We start from the raw sequence: 25,321 nt of genomic DNA on the forward strand, positions 1-25,321 counted from the left end.
AGGGGCTTTTTGTGAAATGGGTTTCCATGGCAGAGCAGCCGCACACAATACTCTGGACTCTGGAGCAGTGGAAACACGTTCTCTGGAGGGATGAATCGCACTACACTATCTGGGTTTGGCGAATGCCAGGAGAACGCTACCTGGCCCCAATGCATAGTGCCAACTGAAAAGTTTGGTGAAGGAGGAATAGTGGTCTGGGGCTGTTTTTCATGGTTCAGACTAGGCCCCTTAGTTCCAGTGAAGGGAAGTCTCTTAAAATGACATTCTAGACTAGGGTTGCACATTTTGGGGAATATTCAGAGGTAGAATCTTTCTATGGGAATTAACGTCAATATATGGGAATTCATATTGATAGTGTTTATATGTAGATGTTTTTTTGCATTGGATATATTTACCAGGATGAGGGCTGCAGTAGATATCCCAGATAGGGGGGAGTGAACAGGTGTTGTATGTGGAGGATGAGGGCTGCAGTAGCTATCTCAGATAGGGGGGAGTGAACAGGTGTTGTATGTGGAGGATGAGGGCTGCATTAGGTATATCAGATAGGGGGAGTGAACAGGTGTTGTATGTGGAGGATGGGATGGGGGCTGCAGTAGCTATCTCAGATAGGGGGAGTGAACAGGTGTTGTATGTGGAGGATGAGGGCTGCAGTAGATATCTCAGATAGGGGGAGTGAACAGGTGTTGTATGTGGAGGATGGGGCTGCAGTAGCTATCTCAGATAGGGGGAGTGAACAGGTGTTGTATGTGGAGGATGAGGGCTGCAGTAGATATCTCAGATAAGGGGGAGTGAACAGGTGTTGTATGTGGAGGATGAGGGCTGCAGTAGATATCTCAGATAGGGGGAGTGAACAGGTGTTGTATGTGGAGGATGAGGGCTGCAGTAGATATCTCAGATAAGGGGAGTGAACAGGTGTTGTATGTGGAGGATGAGGGCTGCAGTAGATATCTCAGATAAGGGGAGTGAACAGGTGTTGTATGTGGAGGATGAGGGCTGCAGTAGATATCTCAGATAGGGGGAGTGAACAGGTGTTGTATGTGGAGGATGAGGGCTACAGTAGATATCTCAGATAGGGGGAGTGAACAGGTGTTGTATGTGGAGGATGAGGGCTGCAGTAGATATCTCGGATAAGGGGAGTGAACAGGTGTTGTATGTGGAGGATGAGGGCTGCAGTAGATATCTCGGATAAGGGGAGTGAACAGGTGTTGTATGTGGAGGATGAGGGCTGCAGTAGATATCTCAGATAGGGGGAGTGAACAGGTGTTGTATGTGGAGGATGAGGGCTACAGTAGGTATCTCAGATAGGGGGAGTGAACAGGTGTTGTATGTGGAGGATGAGGGCTGCAGTAGATATCTCAGATAGGGGGAGTGAACAGGTGTTGTATGTGGAGGATGAGGGCTGCAGTAGATATCTCAGATAAGGGGGAGTGAACAGGTGTTGTATGTGGAGGATGAGGGCTGCAGTAGATATCTCAGATAGGGGAGTGAACAGGTGTTGTATGTGGAGGATGAGGGCTGCAGTAGATATCTCAGATAGGGGGAGTGAACAGGTGTTGTATGTGGAGGATGGGGGCTGCAGTAGCTATCTCAGATAGGGGGAGTGAACAGGTGTTGTATGTGGAGGATGAGGGCTGCAGTAGATATCTCAGATAGGGGGAGTGAACAGGTGTTGTATGTGGAGGATGAGGGCTGCAGTAGATATCTCAGATAGGGGGAGTGAACAGGTGTTGTATGTGGAGGATGAGGGCTGCAGTAGATATCTCAGATAAGGGGAGTGAACAGGTGTTGTATGTGGAGGATGAGGGCTGCAGTAGATATCTCAGATAAGGGGGAGTGAACAGGTGTTGTATGTGGAGGATGAGGGCTACAGTAGATATCTCAGATAGGGGGGAGTGAACAGGTGTTGTATGTGGAGGATGAGGGCTACAGTAGATATCTCAGATAGGGGGGAGTGAACAGGTGTTGTATGTGGAGGATGAGGGCTGCAGTAGATATCTCGGATAAGGGGGAGTGAACAGGTGTTGTATGTGGAGGATGAGGGCTGCAGTAGATATCTCAGATAAGGGGGAGTGAGTCCTAAGAGGGTTTTATAAATAAGCATCAACCAGTGGGTCTTGTGACGGGAATACAGAGATGACGAGTTTACAGAGAGTATAGAGTGCTGTGATGTGTCCTATAGGAGCATTGGTGGCAAATCTGATGTTGGATGGACAAGGAGGCATGGCTGAGTCCAATAGGAGTCCTGACTTATCTGTGTGTTGTTGCAGCATCATATCTCTAACTCCTATATCTGTGTGTTGTTGCAGCATCATGTCTCTAACTCCTATATCTGTGTGTTGATGCAGCATCATATCTCTAACTCCTATATCTGTGTGTTGTTGCAGCATCATATCTCTAACTCCTATATCTGTGTGTTGTTGCAGCATCATGTCTCTAACTCCTATATTTGTGTGTTGTTGCAGCATCATATCTCTAACTCCTATATCTGTGTGTTGTTGCAGCATCATGTCTCTAACTCCTATATTTGTGTGTTGCAGCAGCATCATATCTCTAACTCCTATATCTGTGTGTTGTTGCAGCATCATGTCTCTAACTCCTATATCTGTGTGTTGTTGCAGCATCATGGCGTCCACGGTGACCCTGGAGGATGCTCTGTCCAATGTGGACCTTCTGGAGGAGCTGCCTCTCCCAGACCAGCAGCCCTGCATCGAGCCCCTGCCCTGCTCCCTCATGTACCAGGTAAGAACTGTTCTCAGATCTCCTGTCAAGCTCAGCAGGTAAACACCTGAATGTAGATTTAATTTGATTAAAACATCCTCTCTCTCTCCAAAGCCCAACTTCAACACCAACTTTGAGGACCGTAATGCCTTTGTGACGGGGATCGCCAGATATATCGAGCAGGCCACCGTCCACTCTAGCATGGTAAGTACCAGGTTCCAGACACATCGAGCAGGCCACCGTCCACTCTAGCATGGTAAGTACCAGGTTCCAGACACATCGAGCAGGCCACCGTCCACTCTAGCATGGTAAGTACCAGGTTCCAGACACATCGATCAGGCCACTGTCCACCGGCCACTCTAGCATGGTAAGTACCAGGTTCCAGACACATCGATCAGGCCACTGTCCACCGGCCACTCTAGCATGGTAAGTACCAGGTTCCAGACACATCGATCAGGCCACTGTCCACCGGCCACTCTAGCATGGTAAGTACCAGGTTCCAGACACATCGAGCAGGCCACTGTCCACTCTAGCATGGTAAGTACCAGGTTCCAGACACATCGAGCAGGCCACTGTCCACTCTAGCATGGTAAGTACCAGGTTCCAGACACATCGAGCAGGCCACCGTCCACTCTAGCATGGTAAGTACCAGGTTCCAGACACATCGAGCAGGCCACTGTCCACCGTCCACTCTAGCATGGTAAGTACCAGGTTCCAGACACATCGAGCAGGCCACCGTCCACTCTAGCATGGTAAGTACCAGGTTCCAGACACATCGAGCAGGCCACCGTCCACTCTAGCATGGTAAGTACCAGGTTCCAGACACATCGAGCAGGCCACTGTCCACCGGCCACTCTAGCATGGTAAGTACCAGGTTCAGACACATGAGCAGGCCTCCGGAATAGCATGGTAATGGTACCAGGTTCCAGACACACAATAGCAGGCCACAGTACATCAGCCTTTGGACATTATGAAATCATTAACTTACCAGGTTCTCCAGACACAGAACAGGCCACTGTTATGGTTAGCATGGAAGTAGGGCTGCAGGTTCCAGACACAGGGAGCAGGCCACTGTCCCTCTAGCATGGTAAGTACCAGGTTCCAGACCTGTGTCAGGCCACTGTTCCCTAGCATGGACAAGCCAGATATATGGTTCCAGCATTCACAAAGAGCCAGGCCACTGTCCACCGGCCACTCTAGCATGGTAAGTACCAGGTTCCAGACACATGGTGCAGCAGGCCACCGATCCGGTGCAGCATTCACAGAGAGCCAGGTTCCAGTTGCAATGTGTAGCCTATTGAATACATAGGAAAGCCAGAGCTCAGCAATACAAACACAATAACAGCACAGTACATCAGCAGGCTTTGGACATTATGAAATCAGGGATTCCTCTAGATTCCAGCCCCCAGAACAGGGACAGAGGGGTTATGGTTGCAGCAAAGGGCTGCTGGCATATGGTGCTAGGTTTCATAGGGAGCCATGCATATGGTGACATTCACAGAGACCATGGTGCAGCATTAGCCAGGGATATGGTGCAGCATTCACAGAGAGCCAGGGATATGGTGCAGCATTCACAGAGAGCCAGGGATATGGTGCAGCATTCACAGAGAGCCAGGGATATGGTGCAGCATTCACAGAGAGCCAGGGATATGGTGCAGCATTCACAGAGAGCCAGGGATATGGTGCAGCATTCACAGAGAGCCAGGCATATGGTGCAGCATTCACAGAGAGCCAGGGATATGGTGCAGCATTCACAGAGAGCCAGGGATATGGTGCAGCAAAAATAGGATTTATTTTCCTTTAAATCTAAAAAAGTATTCTCCGATCGACTAAAAGCCCAGACTATTTGAAATGAAAATGCCATGTGCTGCATGTCAGTAACAACCACATCAACCAGGATCCCGTTAGTTCCTGCCAATGCAGCATCTACTCTTCCTGGGGTTTATTATGGATCCTCATCAGTTCCTGCCAATGCAGCAGCTACTCTTCCTGGGGTTTATTATGGATCCTCATTAGTTCCTGCCAAGGCAGCAGCTACTCTTCCTGGGGTTTATTATGGATCCTCATTAGTTCCTGCCAAGGCAGCAGCTACTCTTCCTGGGGTTTATTATGGATCCTCATTAGTTCCTGCCAAGGCAGCAGCTACTCTTCCTGGGGTTTATTATGGATCCTCATTAGTTCCTGCCAAGGCAGCAGCTACTCTTCCTGGGGTTTATTATGGATCCTCATTAGTTCCTGCCAAGGCAGCAGCTACTCTTCCTGGGGTTTATTATGGATCCTCATCAGTTCCTGCCAAGGCAGCAGCTACTCTTCCTGGGGTTTATTATGGATCCCCATTAGTTCCAACCTCTCTTCCTTTATTCAGATTACAACCTACTCCCTTTATTCAGATTAGATTACAACCTCTCCCTTTATTCAGATTACAACCTCTCCCTTTGCTCAGATTACAACCTCTCCCTTTATTCAGATTACAACCTCTCCCTTTGCTCAGATTACAACCTCTCCCTTTGTTCAGGTTACAATATCTCCCTTTGTTCAGATTACAACCTCTCCCTTTGTTCAGATTACAACCTCTCCCTTTGTTCAGGTTACAATCTCTCCCTTTGTTCAGATTACAACCTCCCTTTGTTCAGATTACAACCTCTCCCTTTGTTCAGGTTACAACCTCTCCCTCTGTTCAGGTTACAATCTCTCCCTTTGTTCAGATTACAACCTCTCCCTTTGTTCAGATTACAACCTCTCCCTTTGCTCAGATTACAATCTCTCCCTTTGTTCAGATTACAACCTCTCCCTTTGCTCAGATTACAACCTCTCCCTTTGCTCAGATTACAACCTCTCCCTTTGTTCAGATTACAACCTCTCCCGTTGTTCAGATTACAACCTCTCCCTTTGCTCAGATTACAATCTCTCCCTTTGTTCAGATTACAACCTCTCCCTTTGCTCAGATTACAACCTCTCCCTTTGCTCAGATTACAACCTCTCCCTTTGTTCAGATTACAACCTCTCCCTTTGTTCAGATTACAACCTCTCCCTTTGTTCAGATTACAACCTCTCCCTTTGTTCAGATTACAACCTCTCCCTTTGTTCAGATTACAACCTCTCCCTTTGTTCAGATTACAACCTCTCCCTTTGTTCAGATTACAACCTCTCCCTTTGTTCAGATTACAACCTCTCCCTTTGTTCAGATTACAACCTCTCCCTTTGTTCAGATTACAACCTCTCCCTTTGTTCAGATTACAACCTCTCCCTTTGTTCAGATTACAACCTCTCCCTTTGTTCAGATTACAACCTCTCCCTTTGTTCAGATTACAAATCCCTTTTTCCAGATTACAACCACTCCCTTTTTTAATTACAAGTCCTCTCCCTTTGTTCAGATTACAACCTCTCCTTTGTTCAGATTACAATCTCTCCCTTTGTTCAGAACAAACCTCTCCCATCAGATTAGATCCCTTTATCAGATTACAAGGTCTTTCTTCAGATTACAACCACTCCCCTCAGATTACAGGGACTCCTTTGTTCAGATTACAACCTCTCCCTTTGTTCAGATTACCAACCTCTCTTTGTTCAGATTACAACCTCTCCTTTGTTCAGATTTACAACCTCAGGAACCTTTGTTCAGATTACAACCACTCCTTTGTTCAGATTACCAACCACTCCCTTTGCTCAGATTACAACCTCTCCCTTTGTTCAGATTACAACCCTCCCTTTGTTCAGATTACAACCTCTCCCTTTGCTCAGATTACAATCTCTCCCTTTGCTCAGATTACAACCCTCCCTTTGTTCAGAGGCTAGTAGCTCCTTTGTTCAGGAACCTCTCTTTGTTCAGATTAGGCAGTAGCTCTCCCTTTGTTCAGGAACCTCTCCCTTTGTTCAGATTACAACCTCTCCCTTTGTTCAGATTACAACCTCAGGAACCTTTGTTCAGATTACAACCTCTCCCTTTGTTCAGATTACAACCTCAGGAACCTCAGATTACAAGGCTCAGTAGCTCTCCCTTTGTACCTCAGGAACCCTCCCTTTGTTCAGATTACAACCACTCCCTTTGTCATTTACAACCACTCCTTTGCTCAGATTAGGGAAGAGGCTAGTAGCTGTATTGTACCTCAGACCAATCTCTCCCTTTGCTCAGATTACAACCTCTCCTTTGTTCAGATTACAACCTCTCCTTTGTTCAGATTACAACCTCTCCTTTGCTCAGATTACAACCTCTCCCTTTGCTCAGATTACAACCTCTCCTTTGCTGTATTACAACCTCTCCCTTTGTTCAGATTACAAGGCTAGTAGCTTTGTTCAGATTACAACCTCTCCCTTTGTTCAGATTACAACCTCTCCCTTTGTTCAGATTACAACCTCTCCCTTTGTTCAGGAACCCTCCTTTGTTCAGATTAGTACCTCTCCCTTTGTTCACCTCACAACCCTCCCTTTGTTCAGATTACAGGCTAGTCCCTTTGTTCAGATTACAACCACTCCCTTTGTTCAGATTACAACCACTCCCTTTGTACCAGATCAGGAACCTCCCTTTGTTCAGATTACAATCTAGTCCCTTTGTTCAGATTACAACCTCACCCCTTTGTTCATTACAACCTCTCCCTTTGTTCAGATTACAACCTCTGTTATTTTAATAGGAAATCATTTCCCAGAGGCTAGTAGCTATTTTAAAACAAGTCCTAGAAAGTTGGTTAGCTGTATTTAACCAGCAGAAAAGACCAGAAATAGGCTAGTAGCTGTATTGTACCTCACCAACCTCATAGATAGATAGGCTAGTAGCTGTATTGTACATCATCAGGACTGGAGAGAATTAAGGCTAGTAGGAAATGTCTGTTCTACCCTCAGGAACCTGCAGCATTAGTAAAAGTGGAAGGGGAGGAAGTAAGGAACCTGTCGGCATTAAAGACCAAACCTGGTAAAATGAAAATTGTGATAAATAAAGTATACCAGTTTAATTTTAAGGACCCAAATTTGACACCAACCTATAGATGGCAAAATAGTTTTAAGAGATTTTTGTACCTCACCAACCTCCATGGCACATGGTTTATGAATTGTACCTCAGGAACCAGATTCAAAACTTCACATTTTTAGTATTTAAATTATTATACAGAATTCTTGCAACCTAGGTTATTTATGTGATACAAGCTTCAGGAACCCAACTCTGCCTATTGTACCTCAGGAACCTCAGAGAGAGAGGCTAGTAGCTGTATTGTACCTCACCAACCTCATAGAGAGAGAGGCTAGTAGCTGTATTGTACCTCAGGAACCTCAGAGAGGGAGGCTAGTAGCTGTATTGTACCTCAGGAACCTCATAGAGAGAGAGGCTAGTAGCTGTATTGTACCTCAGGAACCTCAGAGAGAGAGAGGCTAGTAGCTGTATTGTACCTCACCAACCTCATAGAGAGAGGCTAGTAGCTGTATTGTACCTCAGGAACCTCAGAGAGGAGAGGCTAGTAGCTGTATTGTACCTCACCAACCTCAGAGAGAGGCTAGTAGAGGCTCACCAACCTAGCTGTATTGTACCTCACCAACCTCAGAGAGAGAGGCTAGTAGCTGTATTGTACCTCAGGAACCTCAGAACCTCAGAGAGAGAGGCTAGTAGCTGTATTGTACCTCACCAACCTCATAGACAGGCTAGTAGCTGTATTGTACCTCAGGAACCTCAGAGAGAGAGGCTAGTAGCTGTATTGTACCTCACCAACCTCATAGAGAGGCTAGTAGCTGTATTGTACCTCAGCAACCTCAGAGAGAGGCTAGTAGCTGTATTGTACCTCACCAACCTCATAGAGAGAGAGGCTAGTAGCTGTATTGTACCTCAGGAACCTCAGAGAGAGAGGCTAGTATCTGTATTGTACCTCAGGAACCTCAGAGAGAGAGGCTAGTATCTGTATTGTACCTCAGAGAGAGAGGCTAGTATCTGTATTGTTCCTCAGGAACCTCAGAGAGAGAGAGGCTAGTATCTGTATTGTTCCTCAGGAACCTCAGAGAGAGAGGCTAGTATCTGTATTGTTCCTCAGGAACCTCAGAGAGAGAGGCTAGTATCTGTATTGTACCTCAGGAACCTCAGAGAGAGAGGCTAGTATCTGTATTGTACCTCAGGAACCTCATAGAGAGAGAGGCTAGTATCTGTATTGTACCTCAGAGAGAGAGGCTAGTATCTGTATTGTTCCTCAGGAACCTCAGAGAGAGAGGCTAGTATCTGTATTGTACCTCACCAACCTCATAGACAGGCTAGTAGCTGTATTGTACCTCACCAACCTCATAGAGAGAGAGAGGCTAGTAGCTGTATTGTACCTCACCAACCTCAGAGAGAGGCTAGTAGCTGTATTGTACCTCAGGAACCTCAGAGAACCTCCCAGAGGCTAGTAGCTGTATTGTACCTCACCAACCTCATAGACAGGCTAGTAGCTGTATTGTACCTCACCAACCTCATAGAGAGAGAGAGGCTAGTAGCTGTATTGTACCTCACCAACCTCAGAGAGAGGCTAGTAGCTGTATTGTACCTCACCAACCTCATAGAGAGAGAGGCTAGTAGCTGTATTGTACCTCACCAACCTCATAGAGAGAGAGGCTAGTAGCTGTATTGTACCTCACCAACCTCATAGAGAGAGAGGCTAGTAGCTGTATTGTACCTCAGGAACCTCAGAGAGTGAGGCAAGTAGCTGTATTGTGTTTGAGAGCCTTGTAACTGTCTTCCTTCTAGAATGAGATGCTGGAGGAGGGCCAGGAGTATGCTGTGATGCTGTACACGTGGAGGAGCTGCTCTCGCGCTATCCCACAGGTAACCTCCACATAACTCAGCTGACAAACCGTCTATACTGTGGGGTTCTAGTTGCAACCTGTTGTGCACTGGACCTATGTAAATATGTTACCAATCATCTCCCCTTCATCAGGTGAAGTGTAATGAGCAGCCCAACAGAGTGGAGATAAAAAAAATATATAAAAAATATGCCATTTATGCCAAATATGCCATGTATGTGTGCATACATTGGTGGTCCGGGAATCGAACCACTACCCTGGCGTTACAAGCGCCGTGCTCTACCAACTGTGCTACAGAAGGACCACTATGATCTATGAGAAGACAGTGGAGGCACCCTTACCTCTCTCTCTCTCTGTCCCACCAACCAGCCAGAGGCACCCTGATCCCCCATGTGAATTGCTCTCTTCTCTCTTCCTCCCTCTACCAGGTGAAGTGTAATGAGCAGCCCAACAGAGTGGAGATCTATGAGAAGACAGTGGAGGTGCTGGAGCCTGAGGTCACCAAGCTCATGAACTTTATGTACTTCCAGGTAACACCAACCAGCCAGAGGCACCCTCACCTCTCTCACACCCTCACCTCTCTCACACCCTCACCTCTCTCACACCCTCACCTCTCTCTCACCCTCACCTCTCTCACTCACACACCCTAACCCCTCTCTCTGTCCCACCAACCAGCCAGAGGCACCCTCACCTCTCTCTCTGTCCCACCAACCAGCCAGAGGCACCCTCACCTCTCTCTCTGTCCCACCAACCAGCCAGAGGCACCCTCACCTCTCTCTCTGTCCCACCAACCAGCCAGAGAAACCCTCACCTCTCTCTCTGTCCCACCAACCAGCCAGAGGCACCCTCACCTCTCTCTCTGTCCCACCAACCAGCCAGTGGCACCCTCACCTCTCTCTGTCCCACCAACCAGCCAGAGGCACCCTCACCTCTCTCTCTGTCCCACCAACCAGCCAGAGGCACCCTCACCTCTCACTCACACACCCTCACCTCACCTCTCTCTCTCTCACACACACCCTCACCCCTCTCTCTGTCACACCAACCAGCCGAAGGCTCACTCTCTCACTCACTCACTCACTCACCCTCACTCTCTCCACCAACCAGCCAGAGAACCCTCACACCTCACCTCTCTCTCTCTGTAGATAATATTCTCATATGTTCTGTGAAATATTGTATACACATTAATTTGTTCAAATTAAATTAATATATAGAGATGTGTTCTTGAAATGTAACTGTTAAACCTTATATCCATGTCGACCCCCCCCCCCCCTCTTTCTCCTCATCAGCGATTGGCTATAGACCGGTTCTGTGGGGAGGTGCGTCGTCTCTGCCACGCTGAGAGGAGGAAGGACTTTGTCTCCGAGGCCTACCTCCTGACCCTGGGGAAGTTCATCAACATGTTCGCTGTGCTGGATGAACTCAAGAACATGAAGTGTAGCGTCAAGAACGACCACTCTGCCTACAAACGGTACAGAACGGTCCTACATGGGAACCTATTCCCTTTATAGTGCACTACTTTATACTACTACTAGGTCTCTGGTCAACAGTGGTGGAACTGGGCCCATAGGTCTCTGGTCAACAGTGGTAGAACTGGGCCCATGGGTCTGTGGTCAACAGTGGTGGAACTGGGCCCATGGGTCTCTGGTCAACAGTGGTGGAACTGGGCCCATGGGTCTCTGGTCAACAGTGGTGGAACTGGGCCCATGGGTCTCTGGTCAACAGTGGTGGAACTGGGCCCATGGGTCTCTGGTCAACAGTGGTGGAACTGGGCCCATGGGTCTCTGGTCAACAGTGGTAGAACTGGGCCCATGGGTCTCTGGTCACTCACAGTGGTGGAACTGGGCCCATGGGTCTCTGGTCAACAGTGGTGGAACTGGGCCCATGGGTCTCTGGTCAACAGTGGTGGAACTGGGCCCATGGGTCTATACTATACAGTGATATCCTATCATGAGCAGTGATACGAGCAGTGATATCCTATCATGAGCAGTCAAACTACAGTCCCATGGGAGATGCAGTATATTCTGGAACACATTTACTATCATAGATACTAGATGGTATCATCACTCAGCATCCCTCCCTGCTATCATCACTCAGCATCCTCCCTGCTATCATAGACACTAGATGGTATCATCACTCAGCATCCCCTCCCTGCTATCATAGATACTAGATGGTATCATCACTCAGCATCCCCTCTCCTGCTATCATAGACACTAGATGGTATCATCACTCAGCATCCTCCCTGCTATCATAGATACTAGATGGTATCATCATTCTCAGCATAACCTCCCTGCTATCATCACTCAGCATCCTCCCTGCTATCATAGATACTAGATGGTATCATCACTCAGCATCCTCCCTGCTATCATAGACACTAGATGGTATCATCACTCAGCATCCCCTCCCTGCTATCATAGATGGTCCTTCTGTGGCTCAGTTGGTAGAGCATGGCGCTTGTAACGCCAGGGTAGTGGGTTCGATTCCCGGGACCACCCATCGTAGAATGTATGCACACATGACTGTAAGTCGCTTTGGATGGAAAAGCGTCAGCTAAATGGCATATATTATTATTATTATATTAGATACTAGATGGTATCATCACTCAGCATCCCCTCCTCTGCTATCATAGACACTAGATGGTATCATCACTCAGCATCCCCTCCCTGCTATCATAGATACTAGATGGTATCATCACTCAGCATCCCCTCCCTGCTATCATAGACACTAGATGGTATCATCACTCAGCATCCCCTCCCTGCTATCATAGATACTAGATGGTATCATCACTCAGCATCCCCTCCCTGCTATCATAGACACTAGATGGTATCATCACTCAGCATCCCCTCCCTGCTATCATAGATACTAGATGGTATCATCACTCAGCATCCCCTCCCTGCTATCATCATCTCAGCATCCCCTCCTGCTATCATAGATACTAGATGGTATCATCACTCAGCATCCCCTCTGCCTGCTATCATCACTCAGCATCCCCTCCCTGCTATCATAGACACTAGATGGTATCATCACTCAGCATCCCCTCCCTGCTATCATAGACACTAGATGGTATCATCACTCAGCATCCCCTCCCTGCTATCATAGACACTAGATGGTATCATCACTCAGCATCCCCTCCCTGCTATCATAGACACTAGATGGTATCATCACTCAGCATCCCCTCCCTGCTATCATAGACACTAGATGGTATCATCACTCAGCATCCTCCCTGCTATCATAGACACTAGATGGTATCATCACTCAGCATCCCCTCCCTGCTATCATAGATACTAGATGGTATCATCACTCAGCATCCTCCCTGCTATCATAGATACTAGATGGTATCATCACTCAGCATCCCCTCCCTGCTATCATAGACACTAGATGGTATCATCACTCAGCATCCCCTCCCTGCTATCATAGACACTAGATGGTATCATCACTCAGCATCCCCTCCCTGCTATCATAGACACTAGATGGTATCATCACTCAGCATCCCCTCCCTGCTATCATAGATACTAGATGGTATCATCACTCAGCGTCCCCTCCCTGCTATCATAGATACTAGATGGTATCATCACTCAGCATCCCCTCCCTGCTATCATAGATACTAGATGGTATCATCACTCAGCATCCTCCCTACTATCATAGATACTAGATGGTATCATCACTCAGCATCCTCCCTGCTATCATAGATACTAGATGGTATCATCACTCAGCATCCCTCCCTGCTATCATAGACACTAGATGGTATCATCACTCAGCATCCCCTCCCTGCTATCATAGATACTAGATGGTATCATCACTCAGCATCCCCTCCCTGCTATCATAGATACTAGATGGTATCATCACTCAGCATCCCCTCCCTGCTATCATAGATACTAGATGGTATCATCACTCAGCATCCCCTCCCTGCTATCATAGATACTAGATGGTATCATCACTCAGCATCCCCTCCCTGCTATCATAGATACTAGATGGTATCATCACTCAGCATCCCCTCCCTGCTATCATCACTCAGCATCCCCTCCCTGCTATCATAGATACTAGATGGTATCATCACTCAGCATCCCCTCCCTGCTATCATAGATACTAGATGGTATCATCACTCAGCATCCCCTCCCTGCTATCATAGATACTAGATGGTATCATCACTCAGCATCCCCTCCCTGCTATCATAGATACTAGATGGTATCATCACTCAGCATCCCCTCCCTGCTATCATAGATACTAGATGGTATCATCACTCAGCATCCCCTCCCTGCTATCATAGATACTAGATGGTATCATCACTCAGCATCCCCTCCCTGCTATCATAGATACTAGATGGTATCATCACTCAGCATCCCCTCCCTGCTATCATAGATACTAGATGGTATCATCACTCAGCATCCCCTCCCTGCTATCATCACTCAGCATCCCCTCCCTGCTATCATAGATACTAGATGGTATCATCACTCAGCATCCCCTCCCTGCTATCATAGATACTAGATGGTATCATCACTCAGCATCCCCTCCTGCTATCATCACTCAGCATCCCCTCCCTGCTATCATAGACACTAGATGGTATCATCACTCAGCATCCCCTCCCTGCTATCATAGACACTAGATGGTATCATCACTCAGCATCCCCTCCCTGCTATCATCCTCAGCATCCCCTCCTGCTATCATAGACACTAGATGGTATCATCACTCAGCATCCTCCCTGCTATCATAGATACTAGATGGTATCATCACTCAGCATCCCCTCCTGCTATCATAGACACTAGATGGTATCATCACTCAGCATCCCCTCCCTGCTATCATAGATACTAGATGGTATCATCACTCAGCATCCCCTCCCTGCTATCATAGATACTAGATGGTATCATCACTCAGCATCCTCCCTGCTATCATAGACACTAGATGGTATCATCACTCAGCATCCCCTCCCTGCTATCATAGATACTAGATGGTATCATCACTCAGCATCCCCTCCTGCTATCATCACTCAGCATCCCCTCCCTGCTATCATAGACACTAGATGGTATCATCACTCAGCATCCCCTCCCTGCTATCATAGATACTAGATGGTATCATCACTCAGCATCCTCCCCTGCTATCATAGATACTAGATGGTATCATCACTCAGCATCCCTCCCTGCTATCATAGACACTAGATGGTATCATCACTCAGCATCCCTCCCTGCTATCATCACTCAGCATCCCTCCCTGCTATCATAGACACTAGATGGTATCATCACTCAGCATCCTCCCTGCTATCATAGATACTAGATGGTATCATCACTCAGCATCCTCCCTGCTATCATAGACACTAGATGGTATCATCACTCAGCATCCCCTCCCTGCTATCATAGACACTAGATGGTATCATCCACCAGCATCCTCCCTGCTATCATCACTCAGCATCCCTCCCTGCTATCATAGACACTAGATGGTATCATCACTCAGCATCCCCTCCCTGCTATCATAGACACTAGATGGTATCATCACTCAGCATCCCCTCCCTGCTATCATAGACACTAGATGGTATCATCACTCAGCATCCCCTCCCTGCTATCATAGATACTAGATGGTATCATCCTCAGCATCCCCTCCTGCTATCATAGATACTAGATGGTATCATCACTCAGCATCCCCTCCCCTGCTATCATAGATACTAGATGGTATCATCACTCAGCATCCCTCCCTGCTATCATAGATACTAGATGGTATCATCACTCAGCATCCCCTCCCTGCTATCATAGATACTAGATGGTATCATCACTCAGCATCCTCCCTGCTATCATAGATACTAGATGGTATCATCACCAGCATCCCCTCCCTGCTATCATAGATACTAGATGGTATCATCACTCAGCATCCCCTCCCTGCTATCATAGATACTAGATGGTATCATCACTCAGCATCCCTCCCTGCTATCATAGATACTAGATGGTATCATCACTCAGCATCCTCCCTGCTATCATAGATACTAGATGGTATCATCACTCAGCATCCTCCCTGCTATCATAGATACTAGATGGTATCATCACTCAGCATCCCTCCCTGCTATCATCACTCAGCATCCCCTCCCTGCTATCATAGATACTAGATGGTATCATCACTCAGCATCCCTCCCTGCTATCATAGATACTAGATGGTATCATCACTCAGCATCCCCTCCCTGCTATCATAGATACTAGATGGTATCATCACTCAGCATCCCCTCCCTGCTATCATAGACACTAGATGGTATCATCACTCAGCATCCCCTCCCTGCTATCATAGATACTAGATGGTATCATCACTCAGCATCCCTCCCTGCTATCATAGATACTAGATGGTATCATCACTCAGCATCCCTCCCTGCTATCATAGATACTAGATGGTATCATCACTCAGCATCCCCTCCCTGCTATCATAGACACTAGATGGTATCATCACTCAGCATCCCCTCCCTGCTATCATAGATACTAGATGGTATCATCACTCAGCATCCCCTCCCTGCTATCATCACTCAGCATCCCTCCCTGCTATCATAGATACTAGATGGTATCATCACTCAGCATCCCCTCCCTGCTATCATAGATACTAGATGGTATCATCACTCAGCATCCCCTCCCTGCTATCATAGATACTAGATGGTATCATCACTCAGCATCCCCTCCCTGCTATCATAGATACTAGATGGTATCATCACTCAGCATCCCCTCCCTGCTATCATGGATACTAGATGGTATCATCACTCAGCATCCTCCCTGCTATCATAGATACTAGATGGTATCATCACTCAGCATCCCCTCCCTGCTATCATCACTCAGCATCCCCTCCCTGCTATCATAGATACTAGATGGTATCATCACTCAGCATCCCCTCCCTGCTATCATCACTCAGCATCCCCTCCTGCTATCATAGATACTAGATGGTATCATCACTCAGCATCCCCTCCCTGCTATCATAGATACTAGATGGTATCATCACTCAGCATCCCTCCCTGCTATCATAGATACTAGATGGTATCATCACTCAGCATCCTCCCTGCTATCATAGATACTAGATGGTATCATCACTCAGCATCCCCTCCCTGCTATCATAGATACTAGATGGTATCATCACTCAGCATCCCCTCCCTGCTATCATAGATGCTAGATGGTATCATCACTCAGCATCCTCCCTGCTATCATAGATACTAGATGGTATCATCACTCAGCATCCCCTCCCTGCTATCATAGATACTAGATGGTATCATCACTCAGCATCCCCTCCCTGCTATCATAGACACTAGATGGTATCATCACTCAGCATCCTCCCTGCTATCATAGATACTAGATGGTATCATCACTCAGCATCCCCTCCCTGCTATCATAGATACTAGATGGTATCATCACCAGCATCCCCTCCCTGCTATCATCACTCAGCATCCCTCCCTGCTATCATAGACACTAGATGGTATCATCACTCAGCATCCTCCCTGCTATCATAGATACTAGATGGTATCATCACTCAGCATCCCTCCCTGCTATCATAGATACTAGATGGTATCATCACTCAGCATCCCTCCCTGCTATCATCACTCAGCATCCCTCCCTGCTATCATAGACACTAGATGGTATCATCACTCAGCATGCTATCATCACTCAGCATCCTCCCTGCTATCATAGACACTAGATGGTATCATCACTCAGCATCCCTCCCTGCTATCATAGATACTAGATGGTATCATCACTCAGGCCCCTCCTGCTATCATAGATACTAGATGGTATCATCACTCAGCATCCCTCCTGCTATCATAGATACTAGATGGTATCATCACTCAGCATCCCCTCCCTGCTATCATCACTCAGCGTCCCCTCCCTGCTATCATAGATACTAGATGGTATCATCACTCAGCATCCCCTCCCTGCTATCATAGATACTAGATGGTATCATCACTCAGCATCCCCTCCCTGCTATCATAGACACTAGATGGTATCATCACTCAGCATCCTCCCTGCTATCATAGATACTAGATGGTATCATCACTCAGCATCCCTCCCTGCTATCATAGATACTAGATGGTATCATCACTCAGCATCCCTCCCTGCTATCATAGATACTAGATGGTATCATCACTCAGCATCCCCTCCCTGCTATCATCACTCAGCATCCCTCCCTGCTATCATAGACACTAGATGGTATCATCACTCAGCATCCCTCCCTGCTATCATCACTCAGCATCCTCCCTGCTATCATAGATACTAGATGGTATCATCACTCAGCATCCTCCCTGCTATCATAGATACTAGATGGTATCATCACTCAGCATCCTCCCTGCTATCATAGATACTAGATGGTATCATCACTCAGCATCCTCCCTGCTATCATAGATACTAGATGGTATCATCACTCAGCATCCCTCCCTGCTATCATAGATACTAGATGGTATCATCACTCAGCATCCCCTCCCTGCTATCATAGATACTAGATGGTATCATCACTCAGCATCCCCTCCCTGCTATCATCACTCAGCATCCCTCCCTGCTATCATAGACACTAGATGGTATCATCACTCAGCATCCCCCTGCTATCATCACTCAGCATCCCCTCCCTGCTATCATAGATACTAGATGGTATCATCACTCAGCATCCTCCCCTGCTATCATAGATACTAGATGGTATCATCACTCAGCATCCTCCCTGCTATCATAGATACTAGATGGTATCATCACTCAGCATCCTCCCTGCTATCATAGATACTAGATGGTATCATCACTCAGCATCCATCCCTGCTATCATAGATACTAGATGGTATCATCACTCAGCATCCCCTCCCTGCTATCATAGATACTAGATGGTATCATCACTCAGCATCCCCTCCCTGCTATCATAGATACTAGATGGTATCATCACTCAGCATCCCTCCCTGCTATCATAGATACTAGATGGTATCATCACTCAGCATCCCCTCCCTACTATCATAGATACTAGATGGTATCATCACTCAGCATCCCCTCCCTGCTATCATAGATACTAGATGGTATCATCACTCAGCATCCCCTCCCTGCTATCATAGACACTAGATGGTATCATCACTCAGCATCCCTCCCTGCTATCATAGATACTAGATGGTATCATCACTCAGCATCCTCCTGCTATCATAGATACTAGATGGTATCATCACTCAGCATCCTCCCTGCTATCATAGATACTAGATGGTATCATCACTCAGCATCCTCCCTGCTATCATAGATACTAGATGGTATCATCACTCAGCATCCCCTCCCTGCTATCATAGATACTAGATGGTATCATCACTCAGCATCCCTCCCTGCTATCATAGACACTAGATGGTATCATCACTCAGCGTCCCCTCCCTGCTATCATAGATACTAGATGGTATCATCACTCAGCATCCCCTCCCTGCTATCATAGACACTAGATGGTATCATCACTCAGCATCCCCTCCCTGCTATCATAGACACTAGATGGTATCATCACTCAGCATCCCTCCCTGCTATCATAGATACTAGATGGTATCATCACTCAGCATCCCCTCCCTGCTATCATCACTCAGCGTCCCCTCCCTGCTATCATAGATACTAGATGGTATCATCACTCAGCATCCTCCCTGCTATCATAGATACTAGATGGTATCATCACTCAGCATCCTCCCTGCTATCATAGATACTAGATGGTATCATCACTCAGCATCCTCCCTGCTATCATAGATACTAGATGGTATCATCACTCAGCATCCCTCCCTACTATCATAGATACTAGATGGTATCATCACTCAGCATCCCCTCCCTGCTATCATAGATACTAGATGGTATCATCACTCAGCATCCTCCCTGCTATCATAGATACTAGATGGTATCATCACTCAGCATCCCCTCCCTGCTATCATAGATACTAGATGGTATCATCACTCAGCATCCCCTCCCTGCTATCATAGATACTAGATGGTATCATCACTCAGCATCCTCCCTGCTATCATAGATACTAGATGGTATCATCACTCAGCATCCCCTCCCTGCTATCATAGATACTAGATGGTATCATCACTCAGCATCCCCTCCCTGCTATCATAGATACTAGATGGTATCATCACTCAGCATCCTCCCTGCTATCATAGATACTAGATGGTATCATCACTCAGCGTCCCCTCCCTGCTATCATAGACACTAGATGGTATCATCACTCAGCGTCCCCTCCCTGCTATCATAGATACTAGATGGTATCATCACTCAGCATCCCCTCCCTGCTATCATAGATACTAGATGGTATCATCACTCAGCATCCTCCCTGCTATCATAGATACTAGATGGTATCATCACTCAGCATCCCCTCCCCTGCTATCATAGACACTAGATGGTATCATCACTCAGCATCCCTCCCTGCTATCATAGACACTAGATGGTATCATCACTCAGCATCCCCTCCCTGCTATCATAGATACTAGATGGTATCATCACTCAGCATCCTCCTGCTATCATAGACACTAGATGGTATCATCACTCAGCATCCCCTCCCTGCTATCATAGACACTAGATGGTATCATCACTCAGCATCCCTCCCTGCTATCATAGACACTAGATGGTATCATCACTCAGCATCCCCTCCCTGCTATCATAGATACTAGATGGTATCATCACTCAGCACCCCCTCCCTGCTATCATAGATACTAGATGGTATCATCACTCAGCATCCTCCCTGCTATCATAGATACTAGATGGTATCATCACTCAGCATCCCCTCCTGCTATCATAGATACTAGATGGTATCATCACTCAGCATCCCCTCCCTGCTATCATAGATACTAGATGGTATCATCACTCAGCATCCCCTCCCTGCTATCATAGATACTAGATGGTATCATCACTCAGCATCCTCCCTGCTATCATAGATACTAGATGGTATCATCACTCAGCATCCTCCTGCTATCATAGATACTAGATGGTATCATCACTCAGCATCCTCCCTGCTATCATAGATACTAGATGGTATCATCACTCAGCATCCCCTCCCTGCTATCATAGATACTAGATGGTATCATCACTCAGCATCCCCCCTGCTATCATAGATACTAGATGGTATCATCACTCAGCATCCCCTCCCTGCTATCATAGATACTAGATGGTATCATCACTCAGCATCCCCTCCCTGCTATCATAGATACTAGATGGTATCATCACTCAGCATCCTCCCTGCTATCATAGATACTAGATGGTATCATCACTCAGCATCCTCCCTGCTATCATAGATACTAGATGGTATCATCACTCAGCATCCTCCCTGCTATCATAGATACTAGATGGTATCATCACTCAGCGTCCCCTCCCTGCTATCATAGATACTAGATGGTATCATCACTCAGCATCCTCCCTGCTATCATAGACACTAGATGGTATCATCACTCAGCATCCCCTCCCTGCTATCATAGATACTAGATGGTATCATCACTCAGCATCCCCCCTGCTATCATAGACACTAGATGGTATCATCACTCAGCATCCCTCCCTGCTATCATCACTCAGCCCCTCCCTGCTATCATAGACACTAGATGGTATCATCACTCAGCATCCTCCCTGCTATCATAGATACTAGATGGTATCATCACTCAGCATCCTCCCTGCTATCATAGATACTAGATGGTATCATCACTCAGCATCCCCTCCCTGCTATCATAGATACTAGATGGTATCATCACTCAGCATCCTCCCTGCTATCATAGATACTAGATGGTATCATCACTCAGCATCCCCTCCCTGCTATCATAGATACTAGATGGTATCATCACTCAGCATCCCCTCCCTGCTATCATAGATACTAGATGGTATCATCACTCAGCATCCTCCCTGCTATCATAGATACTAGATGGTATCATCACTCAGCATCCTCCCTGCTATCATAGATACTAGATGGTATCATCACTCAGCATCCCCTCCTGCTATCATAGATACTAGATGGTATCATCACTCAGCATCCCCTCCCTGCTATCATAGATACTAGATGGTATCATCACTCAGCATCCCCTCCCTGCTATCATCACTCAGCATCCCTCCCTGCTATCATAGACACTAGATGGTATCATCACTCAGCATCCCTCCCTGCTATCATAGACACTAGATGGTATCATCACTCAGCATCCTCCCTGCTATCATAGACACTAGATGGTATCATCACTCAGCGTCCCTCCCTGCTATCATAGATACTAGATGGTATCATCACTCAGCGTCCCCTCCTGCTATCATAGATACTAGATGGTATCATCACTCAGCATCCTCCCTGCTATCATAGACACTAGATGGTATCATCACTCAGCATCCCCTCCCTGCTATCATAGATACTAGATGGTATCATCACTCAGCATCCCCTCCCTGCTATCATAGACACTAGATGGTATCATCACTCAGCATCCCTCCCTGCTATCATAGACACTAGATGGTATCATCACTCAGCATCCCTCCCTGCTATCATAGACACTAGATGGTATCATCACTCAGCATCCTCCCTGCTATCATAGACACTAGATGGTATCATCACTCAGCATCCCCTCCCTGCTATCATAGACACTAGATGGTATCATCACTCAGCATCCCCTCCTGCTATCATAGACACTAGATGGTATCATCACTCAGCATCCTCCCTGCTATCATAGATACTAGATGGTATCATCACTCAGCATCCCTCCCTACTATCATAGACACTAGATGGTATCATCACTCAGCATCCCTCCCTGCTATCATAGACACTAGATGGTATCATCACTCAGCATCCCCTCCCTGCTATCATAGATACTAGATGGTATCATCACTCAGCATCCCCTCCCCTGCTATCATAGATACTAGATGGTATCATCACTCAGCATCCCCTCCCTGCTATCATAGACACTAGATGGTATCATCACTCAGCGTCCCCTCCCTGCTATCATAGACACTAGATGGTATCATCACTCAGCGTCCCCTCCCTGCTATCATAGACACTAGATGGTATCATCACTCAGCGTCCCTCCTGCTATCATAGATACTAGATGGTATCATCACTCAGCATCCCCTCCCTGCTATCATAGATACTAGATGGTATCATCACTCAGCATCCCCTCCCTGCTATCATAGACACTAGATGGTATCATCACTCAGCATCCCCTCCCTGCTATCATAGATACTAGATGTTATCATCACTCAGCATCCCCTCCCTGCTATCATAGACTCTAGATGGTATCATCACTCAGCATCCCCTCCCTGCTATCATAGACACTAGATGGTATCATCACTCAGCATCCTCCCTGCTATCATAGATACTAGATGGTATCATCACCAGCATCCCCTCCTGCTATCATAGATACTAGATGGTATCATCACTCAGCATCCCTCCCTGCTATCATAGATACTAGATGGTATCATCACTCAGCATCCCTCCCTGCTATCATAGATACTAGATGGTATCATCACTCAGCATCCCTCCCTGCTATCATAGATACTAGATGGTATCATCACTCAGCATCCCCTCCCTGCTATCATAGATACTAGATGGTATCATCACTCAGCATCCCCTCCCTGCTATCATAGATACTAGATGGTATCATCACTCAGCATCCCCTCCCTGCTATCATAGATACTATATGGTATCATCACTCAGCATCCTCCCTGCTATCATAGATACTAGATGGTATCATCACTCAGCATCCCCTCCCTGCTATCATAGATACTAGATGGTATCATCACTCGGCATCCTCCCTGCTATCATAGATACTAGATGGTATCATCACTCAGCATCCTCCCTGCTATCATAGATACTAGATGGTATCATCACTCGGCATCCCCTCCCTGCTATCATAGATACTAGATGGTATCATCACTGCATCCCCTCCCTGCTATCATAGATACTAGATGGTATCATCACTCGGCATCCCTCCCTGCTATCATAGATACTAGATGGTATCATCACTCGGCATCCTCCCTGCTATCATAGATACTAGATGGTATCATCACTCGGCGTCCCTCCCTGCTATCATAGACACTAGATGGTATCATCACTCGGCGTCCCCTCCCTGCTATCATAGACACTAGATGGTATCATCACTCAGCGTCCCCTCCCTGCTATCATAGACACTAGATGGTATCATCACTGCTCGCCCCTCCTGCTCATAGCTAGATCCCCTCCTGCTATCATAGACACTAGATGGTATCATCACTCGGCGTCCCCTCCCTGCTATCATAGACACTAGATGGTATCATCACCGGCGTCCCTCCCTGCTATCATAGACACTAGATGGTATCATCACTCGGCGTCCCCCCTCCCTGCTATCATAGACGACACTAGATGGTATCATCACTCGGCGTCCCCTCCCTGCTATCATAGACACTAGATGGTATCATCACTCATGGCGTCCCCTCCCTGCTATCATAGACACTAGATGGTATCATCACTCAGCGTCCCCTCCCTGCTATCATAGACACTAGATGGTATCATCACTCGGCGTCCCCTCCCTGCTATCATAGATACTAGATGGTATCATCACTCGGCGTCCCCTCCCTGCTATCATAGATACTAGATGGTATCATCACTGCAGCGTCCCCTCCCTGCTATCATAGATACTAGATGGTATCATCACTCGGCGTCCCCTCCCTGCTATCATAGATACTAGATGGTATCATCACTCGGCATCCCCTCCCTGCTATCATAGATACTAGATGGTATCATCACTCGGCATCCCCTCCCTGCTATCATAGATACTAGATGGTATCATCACTCAGCATCCCCCCTGCTATCATAGATACTAGATGGTATCATCACTCAGCATCCCCTCCCTGCTATCATAGATACTAGATGGTATCATCACTCAGCATCCCCTCCCTGCTATCATAGATACTAGATGGTATCATCACTCAGCATCCCCTCCCTGCTATCATAGATACTAGATGGTATCATCACTCAGCATCCCCTCCTGCTATCATAGATACTAGATGGTATCATCACTCAGCATCCTCCCTGCTATCATAGATACTAGATGGTATCATCACTCAGCATCCCCCCTGCTATCATAGATACTAGATGGTATCATCACTCAGCATCCCTCCCTGCTATCATAGATACTAGATGGTATCATCACTCAGCATCCCCTCCCTGCTATCATAGATACTAGATGGTATCATCACTCAGCATCCTCCCTGCTATCATAGATACTAGATGGTATCATCACTCAGCATCCCTCCCTGCTATCATAGATACTAGATGGTATCATCACTCAGCATCCCTCCCTGCTATCATAGATACTAGATGGTATCATCACTCAGCATCCCCTCCCTGCTATCATAGATACTAGATGGTATCATCACTCAGCATCCTCCCTGCTATCATAGATACTAGATGGTATCATCACTCAGCATCCCTCCCTGCTATCATAGATACTAGATGGTATCATCACTCAGCATCCTCCCTGCTATCATAGATACTAGATGGTATCATCACTCAGCATCCCCTCCCTGCTATCATAGATACTAGATGGTATCATCACTCAGCATCCCTCCCTGCTATCATAGATACTAGATGGTATCATCACTCAGCATCCTCCCTGCTATCATAGATACTAGATGGTATCATCACTCAGCATCCTCCCTGCTATCATAGATACTAGATGGTATCATCACTCAGCATCCTCCCTGCTATCATAGATACTAGATGGTATCATCACTCAGCATCCCCTCCCTGCTATCATAGATACTAGATGGTATCATCACTCAGCATCCCCTCCCTGCTATCATAGATACTAGATGGTATCATCACTCAGCATCCCCTCCCTGCTATCATAGATACTAGATGGTATCATCACTCAGCATCCCCTCCCTGCTATCATAGATACTAGATGGTATCATCACTCAGCATCCTCCCTGCTATCATA

At 46.8% G+C, this 25,321-nt stretch overlaps 1 protein-coding gene across 9 annotated transcripts in view; it reads left to right on the forward strand.

The window, feature by feature from the left end:
• LOC127908694 (cytoplasmic FMR1-interacting protein 1 homolog) overlaps window positions 1-25,321 on the forward strand; it is a 109,958-nt gene that overhangs the window by 14,923 nt on the left and 69,714 nt on the right. Inside the window, exons 2-6 of one of the 9 annotated variants that reach the window (XM_052467740.1) lie at window positions 2,619-2,739; window positions 2,833-2,922; window positions 9,410-9,487; window positions 9,894-9,995; window positions 10,752-10,933. In XM_052467740.1, the coding sequence (XP_052323700.1) occupies window positions 2,623-2,739; window positions 2,833-2,922; window positions 9,410-9,487; window positions 9,894-9,995; window positions 10,752-10,933 (569 nt within the window). In that variant the 5' untranslated portion in view covers window positions 2,619-2,622. Of the gene's footprint in view, window positions 1-2,618; window positions 2,740-2,832; window positions 2,923-2,949; window positions 2,975-3,001; window positions 3,027-3,236; window positions 3,256-3,288; window positions 3,308-3,334; window positions 3,360-3,403; window positions 3,419-3,445; window positions 3,471-3,497; window positions 3,523-9,409; window positions 9,488-9,893; window positions 9,996-10,751; window positions 10,934-25,321 lie in introns of those variants that run through there. The other 8 variants (XM_052467743.1, XM_052467748.1, XM_052467768.1 and 5 more) reach the window with 8 other exon arrangements.

The sequence above is a fragment of the Oncorhynchus keta genome, chromosome 1, assembly GCF_023373465.1.
Source record: "Oncorhynchus keta strain PuntledgeMale-10-30-2019 chromosome 1, Oket_V2, whole genome shotgun sequence".
Classification (NCBI taxonomy): domain Eukaryota; kingdom Metazoa; phylum Chordata; class Actinopteri; order Salmoniformes; family Salmonidae; genus Oncorhynchus; species Oncorhynchus keta.